Source organism: Eriocheir sinensis, unplaced genomic scaffold (genome assembly GCF_024679095.1).
Source record: "Eriocheir sinensis breed Jianghai 21 unplaced genomic scaffold, ASM2467909v1 Scaffold386, whole genome shotgun sequence".
NCBI lineage: Eukaryota > Metazoa > Arthropoda > Malacostraca > Decapoda > Varunidae > Eriocheir > Eriocheir sinensis.
In genome coordinates, this window is record NW_026111705.1 from 31,961 (window position 1) to 53,559 (window position 21,599).

The 21,599-nt window shown below is 47.2% G+C and overlaps 3 protein-coding genes across 3 annotated transcripts; all 3 read right to left on the reverse strand.

Moving 5' to 3' along the window:
• Nucleotides 1-2,037: 2,037 nt before the first annotated feature.
• LOC126992024 (histidine-rich glycoprotein-like) lies at nt 2,038-8,675 on the reverse strand. The gene is made up of 4 exons (XM_050850698.1): nt 8,521-8,675; nt 7,490-8,000; nt 6,315-6,328; nt 2,038-2,788 (listed from the first exon to the last, which is right to left on the reverse strand). The coding sequence occupies exons 1-4, from the start codon at nt 8,530-8,532 to the stop codon at nt 2,267-2,269; spliced, it is 1,059 nt and encodes a 352-aa protein (XP_050706655.1). The 5' UTR covers nt 8,533-8,675; the 3' UTR covers nt 2,038-2,266.
• A 2,531-nt stretch (nt 8,676-11,206) lies between these two features.
• Nucleotides 11,207-12,417, reverse strand: LOC126992028 (uncharacterized histidine-rich protein DDB_G0274557-like). The gene is made up of 2 exons (XM_050850702.1): nt 12,263-12,417; nt 11,207-11,838 (listed from the first exon to the last, which is right to left on the reverse strand). The coding sequence occupies exons 1-2, from the start codon at nt 12,272-12,274 to the stop codon at nt 11,317-11,319; spliced, it is 534 nt and encodes a 177-aa protein (XP_050706659.1). The 5' UTR covers nt 12,275-12,417; the 3' UTR covers nt 11,207-11,316.
• A 5,956-nt stretch (nt 12,418-18,373) lies between these two features.
• Nucleotides 18,374-19,772, reverse strand: LOC126992030 (histidine-rich glycoprotein-like). The gene is made up of 2 exons (XM_050850704.1): nt 19,665-19,772; nt 18,374-19,240 (listed from the first exon to the last, which is right to left on the reverse strand). The coding sequence occupies exons 1-2, from the start codon at nt 19,674-19,676 to the stop codon at nt 18,722-18,724; spliced, it is 531 nt and encodes a 176-aa protein (XP_050706661.1). The 5' UTR covers nt 19,677-19,772; the 3' UTR covers nt 18,374-18,721.
• Between the last annotated feature and the right edge of the window lie 1,827 nt (nt 19,773-21,599).

Sequence of the window (21,599 nt, forward strand, 5' to 3'; positions counted from 1 at the left end):
CCCATACCAACACACAACACCAAACGCCCTCCCCTCCCCCCGCCCCTGGACACTCGGGATCTACGGCACCGCCATGGACGCCCCGAGGGAGCCGAGACGCCCTGCCGGAACCCCTGAGCCCCGCGACGCTCGCCAGGGAGACCTTGGGCTCCCTGACGCTCCCCAGCACCGCCGAGGCGGAGGAGGGCGGGAACACCAGACAACTGCAGAACAACTCCAGACGGGAATATTAAATTAATCGTAAACACCGTGACGGCGCAAAAGCTACGTTTGTCGAGTCTGGGATGGCAGGACGCCGGCCGAATGTTTTCGGCGGCATCCGTTTCCTCTGTTCTGATTTCTCTCATTGTTTTTTTTTTGAGAGAGAGAGAGAGAGAGAGAAAGGGGAGACCATTTTAATAGGTAGAATGCTTTTGTAATGCTTTAATCAGTTGATATTGTTGTTATTACCAATATCTATCTATCTATCTATCTACTCCCCCACCCTTCGCCCCCTCCACACATTGCGTGTGTATAATTAAATGTATATGTATGTGTCTGTGTATGTGTATGTGTCTATGTGTGTGTGTGTGTGTGTGTGTGTGTGTGTGTGTGTGTGTGTGTGTGTGTAGTGTGTGTATGTGTGTCTATGTGTGTATGTGTGTCTATGTGTGTGTGTGTGTAGTGTGTGTATGTGTGTCTATGTGTGTGTGTGTCTCTCTCTCTCTCTCTCTCTCTCTCTCTCTCTCTCTCTCTCTCTCTCTCTCTCTCTCTGATAACGTGTGACCTTGCTAGGCCTAACGGCATAATACTCAGGGTAATCACGCGCCGTAACTCTGGCCCTGACTCAGAATACCCCGTCTGGCGTGTGCTCTATCGTCCTGCTGTAACGGTAACAAATATTTCCTTTTCATAGCCTGTACAAATCATTCAACTCTATCCATGCTTATTCCTGCACGTGCAGGTGTGTGTATGCATTTCCCTTTCAATGCCTGTACATTTCACTTACAATATATCAATTATTAATCTGTTACGTATTAGTCTGTAAAGGAGGGCGATGTGTGCTCTGTACAGTCAGTGGTCGGGTACACATACTTCTTTATTTACCGCTGAGAGCGAAACAGGATGACGTGGATGTGACGGTGATATACTGGCGAAATCCCCTCCCTACAAACAGGTATTTGTGACTTTTCTGACAGGGAAGCTTAAGTTAACCCGCCACCCATTCTATAGCTAAACTAAATGATTCACTGTGTAACACGACTTTTATCCTAGGATAGGAACTGTTATTTCCTATTTGCTTACGCCTAGAATGTATGAAAAATGGCTTATGTCTCCTTTAAACTTAGCTCTTGTTACCAGGACAATGATAATTCTGAAATTTATCTATTCCCATTCTGAAAACTGGCAAATGTCAACATTCTCGTTCACAAAAAAGTCAGCAAGATCTTGACGCTGCTGTATTCCTCCTTTAGCTGCGCCGAGTGAGCCAGGGTAAGAGATGGATGCATGTTCCCGTTATGAAGCAGCACGGCTTTGAGGCTCCTGGACGAGTTGTTGATGAAGAGGCGCCACTCACGGGGGTTACAAGCGATTCCAATTGTCTCGAGCAGACCAGTCACACTGTGGCAGAAGCAAAGCTCATCTTGACGGGTGAAGAAGCTTGAAAAAGACTGGTAACGCTACAAGTTACAGTTCATCAGAAAAAAAGGTTGCCAGAGTTTTATGTGTGTTCTTTTTGAGGTAAAAGGATGTTGAGAGTAGTACGCTGAAAGGCATGTTGGTGATCACCTGATACAAATGACGGCCTTTCACCGTGTGCTTGTTCGTGGCTTACAGTACTGGTGCAATTAAGTTGTTTGCTCCCTTCACCCATCCACTCAAAATTGGCGAGTATGAACTAAGGGCAAAAGGAAAGAGTAACATTAAGACTGAGCGTTTTATTTAAAGGGCGTGAGGGCGAGGGGGCCGGGGCGGAGCGGCGCCCCTCACCGGTGCTCCGGGGCGGCTGGGGCGACACGGGGACGCGGGAAAAACCGGGTGTGAGCAAGACCGGCCTATCCGTGAGTCCGGGTGTCGGCGCCTCTCCCGCCAGCCGCCCCGGGGAAGCAAGTCGCTGCGTCGAGACAAGTGGCGGCCGTGGGGGGGAGGAGGAGGAGGAAGTAGAGGAGATGGTGGAGGAGGTGGCCCGCAGCAGGATGGTCGTGGAAGTGGAGGATAAAGTGGATGTGAAGGAGGTGGAGTGGCCCGTTGCAGGGTCATGGTGAAGTGAAGAAAGGGATCGGCTCTAGTGGTGGCGGTGGTAGGAGCCGTAGCGGTAGTAGGGGTACCTGTAGTATTGGTAGCCGGGGTGGCCGTACCCGTAGTAGTGGGTCCTGCTGGGCTCTGCGCTGGGCTCGGGGTCAGCGGAGCGCTTGTGGTGGTTGTGGTAGTAGTGGGGCCTGTGGTGGTAGTAGCCGTAGTGGTGGGGGTGACCGTAGGAGTAGTGCCTGCTGGGCTCAGCGGCAGCCTCGGGGTCAGCGGAGCGCTTGTGGTGGTGGTGGTAGTGGTAGGGGGTGTGGTGGTGGTGGCCGTAGTAGTGTCTGCTGGGCTCTGGGTCAGCACTGGCCTCAGGGTCAGCGGACCGCTTGTGGTGGTGGTGGTAGCGCGGGTAGCCGTAGTGGCGGTAGGAGTAGTGGCCGTAGTGGGGGTAGCCGTAGTGGTAGGAGTAGGGCCGGTGGGCGTCGGGGTCGGCTTCGGCGAGGGCCTCGGGCTCAGGGTCAGCGTGCACCAGAGCCGCCACTGCCAGGAGGCCCAGAGCCACACACACCTGCGGCAGAGAGCAATGGGACCCCTTAAGTCTCCTTCCACCTCGTCAGTAATGAGAGGCGAGGGGACAGATGGCCGGCACGTGGTGTGATGCCAACGTATCCTTCAGTCTACATGTCCGATAAGGATTAGTCGCTCGACAGAAATTATATCGAGTGAATGAGAGAATGAGCTAGTAACTAACTTTTATAATGTGACTGAATGACTGAGACTGGATCATGTGGCCAAATGGAGTGAGGGTAGATCGTGTGAGTGAGTGGATGGGAGGCTGCAGGCTGAATCATGTGGGCAAGTGGAGGAGGAGGTATCAGACTGAGTGAGGATAGATCGTGTGAGTGGATGGGTTAATACAGGCTGGAACATGTCGGCGAGTGGAGGAGGAAGAGAGTGGCCGAGTGGTGCTGAATCAAGCGAGTGACTGTCAGTACTCACGTAGGTCTTCATGGTTGGTGCTGATGTCTGCTCACTGCCGTCAGCCCAAGTGTCTGCCAGTCCAGCCCAGCCCACGCCTTATATACTTGTAACTCGGCCTTCGTGGGTGGATCACTCCCCTCTCCTTCCCCCTCCCCTAGACCCCTACTCTCCCCCCCTGACCACACCACACCTCCCAGCCATCTTCAGCGGCCCTTGATGGCTGCATGGTCGAGGGCCGCTGGATGAGACATCGTGTGTCTCATCACCTTTTACTCTACTTCCTTCATTATAAATTGAGTACATTGATTAGGCTCAGTGTCCCAACTATTCCCGAACTAGCTGCCGGCGTTAGTTTGTTTACTGGCGGCCAGTCTGTCCCTCAGCTTGTTTGTATCATTTATCATTCTGCTTCTTCCCTAATGAATCACCTCTCATTCGATTTCCTTCCATCTTCCATCACCGTTAGGTTATCCTTTGTCGATAAAAACACGTCGTAATAACTCGTTATCCTTTCTTCGTTTACAAAACGTTGATTCCTTTGTTGATAAAACTAAAACAACTCAAAACCATATTTTCCTTTCTTCGTTTACAAAACGTTGATTCCTTTGTTGATAAAACTAAAACAACTCAAAACCATATTTTCCTTTCTTCGTTTACAAAACGTTGATTCCTTTGTTGATAAAACTAAAACAACTCAAAACCATATTTTCCTTTCTTCGTTTACAAAATGTTGATTCCTTTGTTGATAAAACTAAAACAACTCAAAACCATATTTTCCTTTCTTCGTTTCCAAAATGTTGATTCCTTTGTTGATAAAACTAAAACAACTCAAAACCATATTTTCCTTTCTTCGTTTACAAAATGTTGATTCCTTTGTTGATAAAACTAAAACAACTCAAAACCATATTTTCCTTTCTTCGTTTACAAAACGTTGATTCCTTTGTCGATAAAACTAAAGCAACTCAAAACCATATTTTCCTTTCCTTGTTTCCAAAACGTCGATTCCTTTGTCGATAAAAACGCGTCGCAATAACTCGTTATCCTTTCTTTGTTCTCAAAAAGTCGATTCCTTTGTCGATAAAACTAAGACATCGCTACAACTCATTTTCCTTCCTTTAGAGGTCAGTATCCCACCCCGACACTTATGTCAGAGTCAGCATCCCACCCCGACATTTACGTCAGGGTCAGCATCCCACCCCAACATTCAAGCTGGGGTCAGCATCCCACCCCGACAGTTAAATCAGGGTCAGCATCCCACCCCGACAATTAAGTCAGGGTCAGCATCTCACCCCGACAGTTAAGTCAGGGTCAGCATCCCATTGAGAGCCCAAAATGTGGATGATGACTTTTTCCTTTTTAAGATGTTGTGTTTCTATCGTATTCTTTTTTCTGGTGTTTTTTTCTGTATTTTCCTTGTGCTGGTTTTCTCTTTCTTTATTTTCCTTTTTCTGGTGTAGTTTTAACTGTATATCGGCTTTTCTTGGTGCCGTATCCTGCTACAGACGAGTCTCCTTCACCCCTGAGAAGCCTCGCCCGTACCAACATACCACACCAAAGTCCTTAATCCTAGTTGTTCGTTTTGCTAATGTTGTGTTTTGTATCTGATTTCTTTTTTCTGGCATTCCTTTTCTGTATTATCCTGTCTCCGGTGTTACTTTTCTTTATTTGTGGTGTGAGTGTTGTGTAGAGTATCTACATCGCCTCTACCTGATGCCGTATCTTGCTACAGAGGAGTCTCCTTCACCCCAGAGAAGGCTCACCCATACCAATATACCACACCAAAGGCCTTCATGCTGGATCTTTGTGCGTGTTTTTGTTTTATTTTTTCCTTTTTCTCATCTGTGCTTCTATCTTGTCTATTTCCTGGAATTCCTCTCCTGTATTGTCCTATTTCTGATGTTCTTTCAGTTTGTTTTCCTTATTTTCGGTGTGTTCACCTGTAATATCCCTGTCGTGGAGTTCTTCTGAAATCGCCTTTCCTTGGTGCTGTGTGCTGATACGAATGAATCTCCTTCACCCCAGAAAAGACCCGCCCATACCAACACACAACACCAAACGCCCTCCCCTCCCCCCGCCCTGGACACTCGGGATCTACGGCACCGCCATGGACGCCCCGAGGGAGCCGAGACGCCCTGCCGGAACCCCTGAGCCCCGCGACGCTCGCCAGGGAGACCTTGGGCTCCCTGACGCTCCCCAGCACCGCCGAGGCGGGGGAGGGCGGGAACTCCAGACAACTGCAGAACAACTCCAGACGGGAATATTAAATTAATCGTAAACACCGTGACGGCGCAAAAGCTACGTTTGTCGAGTCTGGGATGGCAGGACGCCGGCCGAATGATTTCGGCGCGGCATCCGTTTCCTTCTCTGTTTCTGATTTCTCTCATTGTTTTTTGAGAGAGAGAGAGAGAGAGAGAGAGAGAGAGAGAGAGAGAGAGAGAGAGAGAGAGAGAGAGAGAGAGAGAGAGAGAGAGAGAGAGAGAGGGGAGACCATTTTAATAGGTAGAATGCTTTTGTAATGCTTTAATCAGTTGATATTGTTGTTATTACCAATATCTATCTATCTATCTATCTACTCCCCCACCCTTCGCCCCCTCCACACATTGCGTGTGTATAATAAAATGTATATGTATGTGTCTGTGTGTGTGTATGTGTCTATGTGTATGTGTGTGTATGTGTGTGTGTGTGTGTATGTGTGTGTGTATGTGTGTGTGTGTGTGTGTGTGTGTGTGTGTGTGTGTGTGTGTGTCTCTCTCTCTCTCTCTCTCTCTCTCTCTCTCTCTCTCTCTCTGATAACGTGTGACCTTGCTAGGCCTAACGGCATAATACTCAGGGTAATCACGCGCCGTAACTCTGGTGCTGACTCAGAATACCCCGTCTGGCGTGTGCTCTATCGTCCTGTGGTGTAACGGTAACAAATATTTCCTTTTCATAGCCTGTACAAATCATTCAACTCTATCCATGCTTATTCCTGCACGTGCAGTGTGTGTATGCATTTACCTTTCAATGCCTGTACATTTCACTTACAATATATCAATATTTATTAATCTGTTACGTATTAGTCTGTAAAGGAGGGCGATGTGTGCTCAGTACAGTCAGTGGTCGGGTACACATACTTCTTTATTTACCGCTGAGAGCGAAACAGGATGGCGTGGATGTGACGGTGATATACTGGCGAAATTCCCTCCCTAAAAACAGGTATTTGTGACTTTTCTGACAGGGAAGCTTAAGTTAACCCGCCACCCATTCTATAGCTAAACTGAATGATTCACTGTGTAACACGACTTTTATCCTAGGATAGGAACTGTTATTTCCTATTTGCTTACGCCTAGAATGTATCAAAAATGGCTTATGTCTCCTTCAAACTTAGCTCTTGTTACCAGGACAATGATAATTCTGAAATTTATCTATTGCCATTATGAAAACTGGCAAATGTCAACATTCTCGTTCAGAAAAAAGTCAGCAAGATCTTGACGCTGCTGTATTCCTCTTTGAGCTGCGCCGAGTGAGCCAGGGTAAGAGATGGATGCATGTTCCCGTTATGAAGCAGCACGGCTTTGAGGCTCCTGGACGAGTTGTTGATGAAGAGGCGCCACTCACGGGGGTTACAAGCGATTCCAATTGTCTCGAGCAGACCAGTCACACTGTGGCAGAAGCAAAGCTCATCTTGACTTGAAAAAGACTGGTAACGCTACAAGTTACAGTCCATCAGAAAAAAAGGTTGCCTGAGTTTTATGTGTGTTCTTTTTGAGGTAAAAGGATGTTAAGAGTAGTACACTGAAAGGCATGTTGGTAATCACCTGATACAAATGACGGCCTTTCACCGTGTGCTTGTTCGTGGCTTACAGTACTGGTGCAATTAAGTTGTTTGCTCCCTCCACCCATCCACTCAAAATTGGCGAATATGAACTAAGGGCAAAAGGAAAGAGTAACATTAAGACTGAGCGTTTTATTCAAAGGGCGTGAAGGAGAGGGGGCCGGGGCGGAGCGGCGCCCCTCACCGGTGCTCCGGGGCGGCTGGGGCGACACGGGGACGCGGGAAAAACCGGCGTGAGCAAGACCGGCCTATCCGTGAGTCCGGGTGTCGGCGCCTCTCCCGCCAGCCGCCCAGGGGAAGCGAGTCGCTGCGTCGAGACAAGTGGCGGCCGTGGGGGGGAGGAGGAGAAGGTGGCGGCCCGCAGCAGGTTGGTCGTGGGGGAGGTGGAAGATAAAGTGGAGGAGATGAAGGAGGTGGAGTTGCCCGTTGCAGGGTCATGGTGGGGTGAAGAAAGGGATCGGCTCTAGTGGTGGCGGTGGTAGTAGCCGTAGCGGTAGTAGGGGTACATGTAGTAGTGGTAGCCGGGGTGGCCGTACCCGTAGTAGTGGGTCCTGCTGGGCTCTGCGCTGGGCTCGGGGTCAGCGGAGCGCTTGTGGTGGTTGTGGTAGTAGTGGGGCCTGTGGTGGTAGTAGCCGTAGTGGTGGGGGTGACCGTAGGAGTAGTGCCTGCTGGGCTCAGCGGCAGCCTCGGGGTCAGCGGAGCGCTTGTGGTGGTGGTGGTAGTGGTAGGGGGTGTGGTGGTGGTGGCCGTAGTAGTGTCTGCTGGGCTCTGGGTCAGCACTGGCCTCAGGGTCAGCGGACCGCTTGTGGTGGTGGTGGTAGCGCGGGTAGCCGTAGTGGCGGTAGGAGTAGTGGCCGTAGTGGGGGTAGCCGTAGTGGTAGGAGTAGGGCCGGTGGGCGTCGGGGTCGGCTTCGGCGAGGGCCTCGGGCTCAGGGTCAGCGTGCACCAGAGCCGCCACTGCCAGGAGGCCCAGAGCCACACACACCTGCGGCAGAGAGCAATGGGACCCCTTAAGTCTCCTTCCACCTCGTCAGTAATGGGAGGCGAGGGGACAGATGGCCGGCATGTAGAGTGAAGCCAACATATCCTTCAGTCTACATGTCCGATAAGGATTAGTCGCTCAACAGAAATTTTATCGAGTGAATGAGAGAATGAGCGAGTAACTAACTTTTATAATGTGACTGAATGACTGAGACTGGATCATGTGGCAAATGGAGTGAGGGTAGATCGTGTGAGTGAGTGGATGGGTGGCTGCAGGTTGAATAATGTGGATAAGTGGAGGAGGAATAAAAAAACAGACTGAATGAGGATAGATCGTGTGAGTGAGTGGATGGGTGGCTGCAGGTTGAATAATGTGGATAAGTGGAGAAGGAATAAAAAACAGACTGTGTGAGGATAGATCGTGTGAGTGGATGGGTTAATACAGGCTGGAACATGTAGGCGAGTGGAGGAGGAAGAGAGTGGCCGAGTGGTGCTGAATCAAGCGAGTGACTGTCAGTACTCACGTAGGTCTTCATGGTTGGTGCTGATGTCTGCTCACTGCCGTCAGCCCAAGTGTCTGCCAGTCCAGCCCAGCCCACGCCTTATATGCTTGTAACTCGGCCTTCGTGGGTGGATCACTTCCCTCTCCTTCCCCCTCCCTTAACCCCTGCTCTCCCCCCCTGACCACAACACCCCTGCCGGACAAGCTTTCTTCAGCAGCCCTTGATGGCCGCATTGATGAGACATCGTGTGTCTCATCACCTTTTACTCTACTTCCTTCATTATAAATTGAGTATATTGATTAGTCTCAGAGTCCCATCTACTCCATTACTAGCTGGTGGCGTTAGTTTGTATATTAGCGGCCAGTCTGTCCCTCAGCTTGTTTGTATCATTTATCATTCTACTTCTTCCCTAATGAATCGCCTCTCTTTCGATTTCCTTCCACTTCTATCACCGTTAGGCTCACCGCTCCCTCTCCTCCCGCGCTGGCTGGTGGCGCTGCTTTGCTTCTTGATGGCAAGTGTTTGTGCTTCATCGTGGTTCTTATCAATCATTATTCTATTCTCCACCTTATACATCAAATCTAATTCCATTTCACTGTGAATCGACTGTCTTCATTAGGCTCAGTGCTCCATACACTCCCTTGGTGCTGGCGCTGCCTTACATGCTGATGGCTGCTGTTCCTTCTTATAACCTTTCGTACTGTTCTTTTCCTTGTCGATCATCTGTCCTCATAAAAATCGTGAAGCTCCCTTTGCAAGCTCCCGTTATAAAAAGAAATGACCTATCAATCTATTAAGCGGGTCTTGCCTATTTCTGATATCTTTTGTGTAAGACTTCATTCATTCCCATTTTCTAGCACGGATACTTTTCTACTAAAAGATTCAGACAGTAGTTTCATTTTAACATCTCTATCTATCTATCTATCTATCTATCTATCTATATATCATCAGCAAAAGTAACAAAAGAGGCATCGACTGTAGCAGGTAATAGCATGAGTAGTTTTAGTAGCAGCAGCAGGGGGGTGATGAGGGGAAGGTAGAGGAGGAGGAGGAGGAGGAGGAGGAGGAAGAGGAGGTGGTGGTGGGAGACTAGGATGAAGCGAAAGAAAATAATCAGACATTACTGACCAAGAACTATATTTTTGCTCCTGTTGGCAACATAACTGACTTTTTTTTTTTTTTTTTACGTCGCGGCCTATTGCGCCGGTAGGCATCTTCCCGGTGGATCTTGATGGTCGGTCCAAATCTTCTTCCCGGTGGGTCCTGATGGTCGGCCCAGCCCGTTCTGGCGCAGGCGAGTGTTTATAGTGGCGCCATCTTGCATTGGCTCATGCTGCCCTCCCGGAGCTCATCTTTAATCCTAGAATCTAGAGTCCGGGTTGATAGGTGGTCTTCTGGACAGCATGTGGGTAGTTTTAAGCCACTCGGCGGCGGCTGAAAAATCCCGGCTTGGTGGCACCGGTCGGGGATTGAACTCGCGTCCTCCTGAACGCGGGACCGTCTCGCTATCCGTTCAGCCACCGCCTCCCCTAATGTTGAAGCATACAGGCAACGTATACAATGTCACTCAATGACAATGACACTCGACACTCCTTGTTCTAATACCCTTTTTCCAATACCTGTGTTCCAATACCCTTGCCCCGATACCCAAAACAACGATCACTGCTGGTGTGGTGATAATGTTATTCACGGAAACGAACTCCACAAAACTCAGGGTAATAACGCGTCGTAACTCTGGAGCTCACTCAGAATTCCCCGTCTGGCGTGTGCTCCACTGTCCCGTGCTGTAAGGATAACAAATGTTTCCTTTTCATAGCCAACGTTGCCAGATTGTCATACTTGGCGTATTGTTTTTGCTGATTTCTGACCAAAAACTATCGCACCCACAAAGATAACGATATGCATTTATAATTATTGTTAAAATCGGTAATTATTGATGCTGTTTTTTGCAATATTTATGTGCCAGAAACCGGATAATACAATGTTATGAGTACGGTAATTTGGTAACGTTGTTCATAGCCTGTACATAACATTCAACTGTATCCATGCTTATTCCTGCACGTGCATGTCAGCGTGAAAATATCGATAGAAGATAGGAAGAGAGGCAACATGGCGGCGAAATTTAAGAGGTAGAAGACTATCAGTAAGAGGAGGAGAGCTGATGAGACGAAGAGCCTTAGACTCCACTCTGTCCAGGAGAGCTGTGTGAGTGGAGCCCCCCCACACGTGAGATGCATACTCCATACGAGGGCGGACAAGGCCCCTATAAATGGAAAGCATCTGTGCAGGGGAGAGGAACTGGCGGAGACGATACAGAACGCCCAACCTCGAGGAAGCTGATTAAGTGAGAGAGGAAATGTGAAGTTTCCAGTTGAGATTTTGAGCTAAGGATAGACCGAGGATATTTAATGTTGAAGAAGGTGACAGCTGAATGTTATCGAGTATGAACTTAGGTCAAAAGAACAAAGTAACATTAAGACAGAGCAGCTTTATTTAAATGGCGTGAGGGTGAGGGGGCCGGGGCGGAGCGGCGCCCCTCACCGGTGCTCCGGGGCGGCTGGGGCGACACGGGGACGCGGGAAAAACCGGCGTGAGCAAGACCGGCCTATCCGTGAGTCCGGGTGTCGGTGCCTCTCCCGCCAGCCGCCCCGAGGAAGCGAGTCGCTGCGTCGAGACAAGTGGCGGCCGTGGGGGGGAGGAGGAGAAGGTGGCGGCCCGCAGCAGGTTGGTCGTGGGGGAGGTGGAAGATAAAGTGGAGATGAAGGAGGTGGAGTGGCCCGTTGCAGGGTCATGGTGGGGTGAAGAAAGGGATCGGCTCTAGTGGTGGCGGTGGTAGTAGCCGTAGCGGTAGTAGGGGTACCTGTAGTAGTGGTAGCCGGGGTGGCCGTACCCGTAGTAGTGGGTCCTGCTGGGCTCTGCGCTGGGCTCGGGGTCAGCGGAGCGCTTGTGGTGGTTGTGGTAGTAGTGGGGCCTGTGGTGGTAGTAGCCGTAGTGGTGGGGGTGACCGTAGGAGTAGTGCCTGCTGGGCTCAGCGGCAGCCTCGGGGTCAGCGGAGCGCTTGTGGTGGTGGTGGTAGTGGTAGGGGGTGTGGTGGTGGTGGCCGTAGTAGTGTCTGCTGGGCTCTGGGTCAGCACTGGCCTCAGGGTCAGCGGACCGCTTGTGGTGGTGGTGGTAGCGCGGGTAGCCGTAGTGGCGGTAAGAGTAGTGGCCGTAGTGGGGGTAGCCGTAGTGGTAGGAGTAGGGCCGGTGGGCGTCGGGGTCGGCTTCGGCGAGGGCCTCGGGCTCAGGGTCAGCGTGCACCAGAGCCGCCACTGCCAGGAGGCCCAGAGCCACACACACCTGCGGCAGAGAGCAATGGGACCCCTTAAGTCTCCTTCCACCTCGTCAGTAATGGGAGGCGAGGGGACAGATAGCCGGCACGTGGTGTGATGCCAACATATCCTTCAGTCAACATGTCCGATAAGGATTAGTCGCTCAACAGAAATTTTATCGAGTGAATGAGAGAATGAGCGAGTAACTAACTTTTATAATATGATTGAGTGACTGAGACTGGACCATGTGGCCAAATGAAGTGAGGGTAGATCGTGTGAGTGAGTGGATGGGTGGCTGAATCATGTGGACAAGTGGAGAAGGAAGTATCAGACTGAATGAGGATAGATCGTGTGAGTGGATGGCTTAATACAGGCTGGAACATGTAGGCGAGTGGAGGAGGAAGAGAGTGGCCGAGTGGTGCTGAATCAAGCGAGTGACTGTCAGTACTCACGTAGGTCTTCATGGTTGGTGCTGATGTCTGCTCACTGCCGTCAGCCCAAGTGTCTGCCAGTCCAGCCCAGCCCACGCCTTATATACTTGTAACTCGGCCTTCGTGGGTGGATCACTCCCCTCTCCTTCCCCCTCCCTTAACCCCTGCTCTCCCCCCCTGACCACAACACCCCTGCCGGACAAGCTTTCTTCAGCAGCCCTTGATGGCCGCATTGATGAGGCATCGTGTGTCTCATCACCTTTTACTCTACTTCCTTCATTATAAATTGAGTATATTGATTAGTCTCAGAGTCCCATCTACTCCATTACTAGCTGGTGGCGTTAGTTTGTACCTATATTGGCGGTCAGTCTGTCCCTCAGCTTGTTTGTATCATTTATCATTCTACTTCTTCCCTAATGAATCGCCTCTCTTTCGATTTCCTTCCACTTCCATCACCGTTAGGCTCACGGATCCCTCTTCTCCCGCGCTGGCTGGTGGCGTTGCTTTGCTTCTTGATGGCAAGTGTTTGTGCTTCATCGTGGTTCTTATCAATCATTATTCTATTCTCCACCTTATACATCAAATCTAATCCCATTTCACTGTGAATCGACTGTCTTCATTTGGCTCAGTGCTCCATACACTCCCTTGGTGCTGGCGCTGCCTTACATGCTGATGGCTGCTGTTCCTTCTTATAACCTTTCGTACTGTTCTTTTCCTTGTCGATCATCTGTCCTCACAAAAATCGTGAAGCTCCCTTTGCAAGTTCCCGTTATAAAAAAAAATGACCTATCAATCTATTAAGCGCGTCTTGCCTATTTCTGATATTTTTTGTGTAAGACTTCATTCATTCCCATTTTCTAGCACGGATACTTTTCTACTACAAGATTCAGACAGTAGTTTCATTTTAACATCTCTATCTATCTATTTATATCTATCTATCTATCTATCTATCTATCTATCTATCTATATATCATCAGCAAAAATAACAAAAGAGGCATCGACTGCAGCAGGTAATAGCATGAGCAGTTTTAGTAGCAGCAGCAGGGGGGTCATGAGGGGAAGGTAGAGGAGGAGGAGGAGGAGGAGGAGGATGAGGAGGAGGAGGAGGAGGTGGTGGTGGAAGACTAGGATGAAGCGAGAGAAAATAATCAGACATTACTGACCAATAACTATATTTTTGCTCCTGTTGGCAACATAACTGGCCAAGCAAAAATGACTACGTTGGTATGAAGCTCTATTTTGTGTGCCGCGGAATTCTTTATTTTTTTTTTTTATTTTTTTTTTTTTTTAAGTCGCGGCCTATTATTCCGGTAGCCTTCTTCCCGGTGGATCTTGATGGTCGGTCCAAATCTTCTTCCCGGTGGGTCCTGATGGTCGGCCCAGCCCGTTCTGGCGCAGGCGAGTGTTTATAGTGGCGCCATCTTGCATTGGCTCATGCTGCCCTCCCGGAGCTCATCTTTAATCCTAGAATCTAGAGTCCGGGTTGATAGGTGGTCTTCTGGACAGCATGTGGGTAGTTTTAAGCCACTCGGCGGCGGCTGAAAAATCCCGGTTTGGTGGCACCGGTCGGGGATTGAACTTGCGTCTTCCTGAACGCGGGGCCGTCTCGCTATCCGTTCAGCCACCGCCTCTCCTAATGTTGAAGCATACAGGCAACGTATACAATAACACTCGACACTCCTTGTTCTAGTATGTTCCAATACCCTTGCCCCGATACCCAAAACAACGATCACTGCTGGTGTGGTGATAATGTTATTCACGGAAACGAACTCCACAAAACTCAGGGTAATAACGCGTCGTAACTCTGGAGCTCACTCAGAATTCCCCGTCTGGCGTGTGCTCCACTGTCCCGTGCTGTAAGGATAACAAATGTTTCCTTTTCATAGCCAACGTTGCCAGATTGTCGTACTTGGCGTATTGTTTTTGCTGATTTCTGACCAAAAACTATCGCAACCACAAAGATAACGATATGCATTTATAATTATTGTTAAAATCGGTAATTATTGATGCTCTTTTTTGCAATATTTATGGGCCAGAAACCGGATAATACAATGTTATGCGTACGGTAATTTGGTAACGTTGTTCATAGCCTGTACATAACATTCAACTGTATCCATGCTTATTCCTGCACGTGCATGTCAGCGTGAAAATATCGATAGAAGATAGAAAGAGAGGCAACATGGCGGCGGAATTTAAGAGGTAGAAGACCATCAGTAATAGTCCAGTCAAATGGTAATTTAGAAAGGAAAAAAATTACGGAAAGCTGCAGTTTGTTTTATTACCTTTATAATGGGGTACTTAATAACATATCAATTTTGCACCCCTCTATCACCCCGGTTTTGGCCGCCATCTTGAAAAAATGGCGACCAAAAACAGTTTTTTGTAAATATCTACCTTGATAATTATTTTACAGGGAAAGGTATTGAAATACAAATTATTCTACATAAAATTCTACACAAAAAGTGTTCTATACATTATTTTTGTATATTGCATGGTTTTGATGCTACACGCACGAGAACGTTCTTACTGTTTTTTTTCGTTGGCCCTATTACTTGAAATACTTAGGAAAATCTTCTTCTAGAGGTGTCCTTCCTCCTTTTTTCTGGCTTATATATTAGGACAGACAGTGAATACTCACTGGCGTAGTTACCACCCTTACACACAACCATCCACCCAAACATCATAGCCTATTTTTATGGAAATTATCTGAGCTTATCTTTAATCTTCTTCATGGGTTTCGCCTTCTGGCACTAAGAAAATTTCTAGCATCTCATCAGTGGGGTCATCACAGTCCTCCTCATCTATGCTTACATCAGAGTTGCTACAAGATAGTCCTTTACATGACGCACATATTTCACTGCATTTTAATCCTGACTTTCTGCAACTGCAAGTGGCTGTCATACATCCTTCGAGGCATTTACATGATATAATGTTTAGAAGATCTGGAGGAGCAGGGTCTTTGTTTGTGGCGATTGGGGCTAGTCCATTTTCAGTCTTCTTCCAACCCCAATCTGTAGGTGGCAAGTCAATTCCTAACCATTTCTGAACCTGGAGATAAGTGCGTAGATAGTGAAACCGAGCAGCGGCGTCTGTAGGAGGCAAGGAACTCAAGGTAAATGTACTTCTACTTGATGTTTTGACAAAGCATTGATATCTCAAGTCACCAAGGGATTTACATTCTTTGTTCCCATATAACTGAAGGATGAAAGCTTTTCCTGCTTCAGCGATTTCTGTTGGATCTGCATGTGGTTTCTTAAACACAGCTGCAAGTTCCTGAAGTTCTTCATGCTTTTCCAGGAGGTTTACAAGCTTAAGTTTCCCTTTTTTGTAAAAGGCGGAAGTGGTATCAGCCCCACTAAATGCATGCAAGAAAAGAATATTGTCTTTAATGCCTGATCCATACTTCATGGACGATTGTGTATACAGTTTGTTCTCTGTATTTCCTTTGCCTTGTTTTAGGAAATGTATGTTATTGTTTGATCCTGCTAATGCGGTCAGGATTACCAGAAGGTCTACATCTTCTCCAACTATTGTTACAGAATCAGTCTTGAAGGATTCTTCGATAGCTGTATTAACAATGAGTGTGTCTGCATCTTCACTAGCTTGTTTTACAGTAAATCCTTCTGAGGTCAACTTGGTGATGAGTTTTGTAATAAGTCTGCTCTTATTTCGCTCATTTGACAGAAATTTGCTCTGACTTGTTGTTGCTGGCATAGTTTCATCAAATATGGTGTCTCTTGTAGCACAAATTACTCGACGTGCACGTTCAGCGCCTTTTGTACCTTTGTCGTCTAGATTTTCTGGATACCCATCAAAGATAATGATGGCAGTCTCCTTGTAGTGCTTCCTCACATATTCAGCATATCTGTCCAAAATTGTTGAAAAGAGCTCTTGTTGATGCCAAACAACTCTATGCATAAGAAATCCCCCATCAACAACATAAACAGTATCTCCAATCTCAATGTCACACAAAGGTAAAAATGCTTCATAAAGTGAAGATTTCTTGGTTTGCGCATTCCTGATTCATCAAACAGTGACAAGGGATGAGGAGCCAGTTCATGCTGAAAGTTTTGTTTTAATTGTTCTTGTGATTTTTTAACATATGAAATTCTTCTAAATAACATCTCAGGATCAGCTGAACATGCAAAATCTTTGGTTTTTACTCCCGTCTTGGTAGCTCCTAGGGGTTTGACTCTTTTCTTTCTCTGAAATGACTTTGCAAAATTGTCGCCAACAATATTTGACATAGAGACCAATCCAACTTCATAAGCACTATGAGGATTAGTTCTTTCATCTCCTGTTAATCCTGTACTTATTGACATAATGCCATCAAAATCTGGAAATGGTGGATGTGATGAAAACCATTCCATGAAGTTCTGAAGATCTTGAGCATCTCTTGAAATACGTGATTTTCTGGCGTCTACATGTTGCTCTGATGTACTAAAAGCAACATCACAATATTCTTCAATCTTCTCTGTGATCTTCAGAGTGGTAGGCATTCCAATCACCCACTTAGTAAGCATTGAATCAGTCATCCCTCTGCCATGTGTCAGCCCACCAGAACTCTTCATAGATCGCATCAATGTCTGTTCAATGGTCATGTCGGACCAGATCCCAGACCAAAACTTATCTGACCTTCTTATTGTAAAATAGCCTCTTTGTACATAATCCTCATATTCCTTGGGGGTGAGGTGATCTTTGAGATTAAACATGTCTTGAAGGTACAGATGAGCAGACTTTGCATAGAGAAAGTGACCACTAGCATGGAAGTAGGGTAGCATCTTTTGGATTGTTTCAAGGTGTAATTGCCAGTTTCCTGAACGTTCTGCTTCAATGAATTGCTTAACCAGGGTTACCATTTCAAAGTACTGGACCCAAAGTTTTGCAGTGTCACCCTTGCTCTTCATTTGGTTAATAATGCCATTGAACCTACGGAGCACACCTTGCAGTTGTTCATCATCAATCGGTGTGGAATCAGTCTCCTGTAAAGTTCCCTCTATTGTTGACCTTTCTTCAGAGGAGAGATTGAGTTCATTCAGGATAATTGTAGCCAGTGCAGCATGTACTAGTATGTGTGCTCTGAGTGCTCTTCCATAGGCATGGCCACTCAGCATTTCGTCTACAGAGGCACTTGCGTATACTGTACTTAAAAGTTCTTTAAGTCCACTTCCATTCATGATGTAACCAATGGCACCCATAAACGACATCAGTAAGTGATAACCACCAAGACGCACAACAACATTACTTAGTGGTGATTCTTGTCCACAGCTTGCAACAATGTCACGAGCCCGAATATGCAAAGGCTGGTCAAACGTTACAAAGCAAGTTTGCTGTTTAAACTTTTTGCATTTCTCCACAGCTTGGTTAAGAACTGTGTATATTGTGTTATATTCATTAGGTGGAGCATTTTGGAATGGAAGGTATGAGATAAATGATTGAATAACTTTACTACCAATAATACATAAGTAGGCGCAAAATTTAAGAAATGTATGATATATGCGTACCATTAGCATCGAAACCAAGCACCATACAGAAAATTATATAAAACATATTTTGTAGAAAATCTTTCATAGAATAGTTTTTATATAAACACTTCTTCCTCTAAAGTTAATATTAACCGAGATATTTACAAAAAACTGTTTTTCGCCGCCATTTTTTCAAGATGGCCGCCAAAACCGGGGCGATAGAGGGGTGCAAAATTGATATGTTTTTATATACTCTATTATGAAGGTGATGACACTAATTGCAGCTTTCCGTAAATTTTTTCCTTTCTCATCATTTTCTTTGTCTCATTTGACTGGCCTATAAGAGGAGGAGAGCTGATGAGACGAAGAGCCTTAGACTCCACTCTGTCCAGGAGAGCTGTGTGAGTGGAGCCCCCCCCACGTGAGATGCATACTCCATACGAGGGCGGACAAGGCCCCTATAAATGGAAAGCATCTGTGCAGGGGAGAAGAACTGGCGGAGACGATACAGAACGCCCAACCTCGAGGAAGCTGATTTAGTGAGAGAGGAGATGTGAAGTTTCCAGTTGAGATTTTGAGCTAAGGATAGACCGAGGATATTTAATGTTGAAGAAGGTGACAGCTGAATGTTATCGAGTATGAACTTAGGTCAAAAGAACAAAGTAACATTAAGACAGAGCAGCTTTATTTAAGTGGCGTGAGGGCGAGGGGGCCGGGGCGGAGCGGCGCCCCTCACCGGTGCTCCGGGGCGGCTGGGGCGACACGGGGACGCGGGAAAAACCGGCGTGAGCAAGACCGGCCTATCCGTGAGTCCGGGTGTCGGCGCCTCTCCCGCCAGCCGCCCCGGGGAAGCGAGTCGCTGCGTCGAGACAAGTGGCGGCCGTGGGGGGGAGGAGGAGAAGGTGGCGGCCCGCAGCAGGTTGGTCGTGGGGGAGGAGGAAGATAAAGTGGAGGGGATGAAGGAGGTGGAGTGGCCCGTTGCCGGGTCATGGTGAAGTGAAGAAAGGGATCGGCTCTAGTGGTGGCGGTGGTAGGAGCCGTAGCGGTAGTAGGGGTACCTGTAGTAGTGGTAGCCGGGGTGGCCGTACCCGTAGTAGTGGGTCCTGCTGGGCTCTGCGCTGGGCTCGGGGTCAGCGGAGCGCTTGTGGTGGTTGTGGTAGTAGTGGGGCCTGTGGTGGTAGTAGCCGTAGTGGTGGGGGTGACCGTAGGAGTAGTGCCTGCTGGGCTCAGCGGCAGCCTCGGGGTCAGCGGAGCGCTTGTGGTGGTGGTGGTAGTGGTAGGGGGTGTGGTGGTGGCCGTAGTAGTGTCTGCTGGGCTCTGGGTCAGCACTGGCCTCAGGGTCAGCGGACCGCTTGTGGTGGTGGTGGTAGCGCGGGTAGCCGTAGTGGCGGTAGGAGTAGTGGCCGTAGTGGGGGTAGCCGTAGTGGTAGGAGTAGGGCCGGTGGGCGTCGGGGTCGGCTTCGGCGAGGGCCTCGGGCTCAGGGTCAGCGTGCACCAGAGCCGCCACTGCCAGGAGGCCCAGAGCCACACACACCTGCGGCAGAGAGCAATGGGACCCCTTAAGTCTCCTTCCACCTCGTCAGTAATGGGAGGCGAGGGGACAGATAGCCGGCATGTAGAGTGAAGCCAACATATCCTTCAGTCTACATGTCCGATAAGGATTAGTCGCTCGACAGAAATTTTATCGAGTGAATGAGAGAATGAGCGAGTAACTATCTTTTATAATATGATTGAGTGACTGAGACTGGACCATGTGGCCAAATGAAGTGAGGGTAGATCGTGTGAGTGAGTGGATGGGTGGCTGAATCATGTGGACAAGTGGAGAAGGAAGTATCAGACTGAATGAGGATAGATCGTGTGAGTGGATGGGTTAATACAGGCTGGAACATGTAGGCGAGTGGAGGAGGAAGAGAGTGGCCGAGTGGTGCTGAATCAAGCAAGTGACTGTCAGTACTCACGTAGGTCTTCATGGTTGGTGCTGATGTTTGCTCACTGCCGTCAGCCCAAGTGTCTGCCAGTCCAGCCCAGCCCACGCCTTATATGCTTGTAACTCGGCCTTCGTGGGTGGCTCACTTCCCTCTCCTTTCTCCTCCCCTAAACCCTTACTCTTCCTCTTGACCACAACACCCCTGCCGGACGAGCTTTCTTCAGCAGCCCTTGATGGCCGCATTGATGAGACATCGTGTGTCTCATCACCTTTTACTGTACTTCCTTCATTATGAATCCAATATAGTGATTAGGCTCAGTGTCCCAACTATTTCCGTACTAGCTGGTGGCGTTAGTTTGTATATTGGCGGCCAGTCTGTCCCTCAGCTTGTTTGTATCATTTATCATTCTACTTCTTCCCTAATGAATCACCTCTCATTCATTTACTCATTCACCGCTCCCTCTACTCCCGTGCTGGCTGGTGGCGCTGCTTTGCATATTGATGGCCAGTGTTTGTGCTTCATTTAGTTTCTTATCAATCATTATTCTGTTCTCTCCCTTAAAAATCAAATCTCATTCCATTTCAGTGTGAATCAATTGTCTTCCTCAGGCTCAGTGTCCACGCATTCCCTTGTTGCTGGCGCTGAATTACGTACTGATGACTAATGCTCCTTCTTGTCACCTTTAGTTCTATTCTCTTCCTTACCGATAATTATCTATCCTTATAAAGATCGCGAAGTTGCCTTTGCAAATTCCTGTTATCAAAAGAAACGACCTATAAATCTATTAACCGTGTCTTGCCTACTTCTGATATCTTTTGTGTAAGACTTCATTCATTCACATTTTCTAACATGGATACTTTTTATACTACAAGATTCAGACAGTAGTTTCACATTATCATATACGTATATATATATATATATATATATATATATATATATATATATATGTATGTATGTATATATATATATATATATATATATATATATATACATACATACATATATATATATATATATATATATATATATATATATATATATATATATATATATATATATATATATATATATATAAACATACATACATATATATATATATATATATATATATATATATATATATATATATATATATATATATATATATATATATATATATAGTATATATAGTATAGTATTATGGGGAGGCGGTGGCTGAGTCGTCAAAGTAACGGCCTCGTGTTCAGGAGGACGCGAGTTCAATCCCCGCCCGGTGCCACCAAGCTGGGATTTTTCAGCCCGGACTCTAGATTCTAGGATCAAAGATGAGCTCTGGGAGGGCAGCATGAGCCAATGCAAGATGGCGCCACTATAAACACTCGCCTGCGCCAGAACGGGCTGGGCCGACCATCAGGACCTACCGGAAAGAAGCCTTGGACCGACCATCAGGATCCACCGGGAAGAAGCCTACCGGCGCAATAGGCTGCAATGTAAAAAAAAAAAAATATATATATATATATATATATATATATATATATATATATATATATATATATATATATATAATGAGCCTTTTAATTTGAGTCCCTTAGTTACTAAGGCTGCGATATTTTAGAACTGGAGGTTAGAGGGAGGAGGGATGAGTGGAGTTGGTGGTGGGTAAACTTTCTGAGGTGGTGATTAGTGTGGTGTTGGTTACAAGGTGTCGATGTTGTTGCGCCAGGGGTTGGTAGTGCTGATGGTGGTGGTGGTGGTATATATATATATATATATATATATATATATATATATATATATATATATATATATATATATATAAAATATCGCAGCCTTAGTAACTAAGGGACTCAAATTAAAAGGCTCATTATATTATTGTTTTCCTTGAAGGTGTGTGTGAAGCGTGAATATTGTTCTTACCTAAGGACGCCACGACCAGGTAGAAACTCTCTCAGGTGCATAAGTTGTGTTCTTGTGGTTTACCCTCAC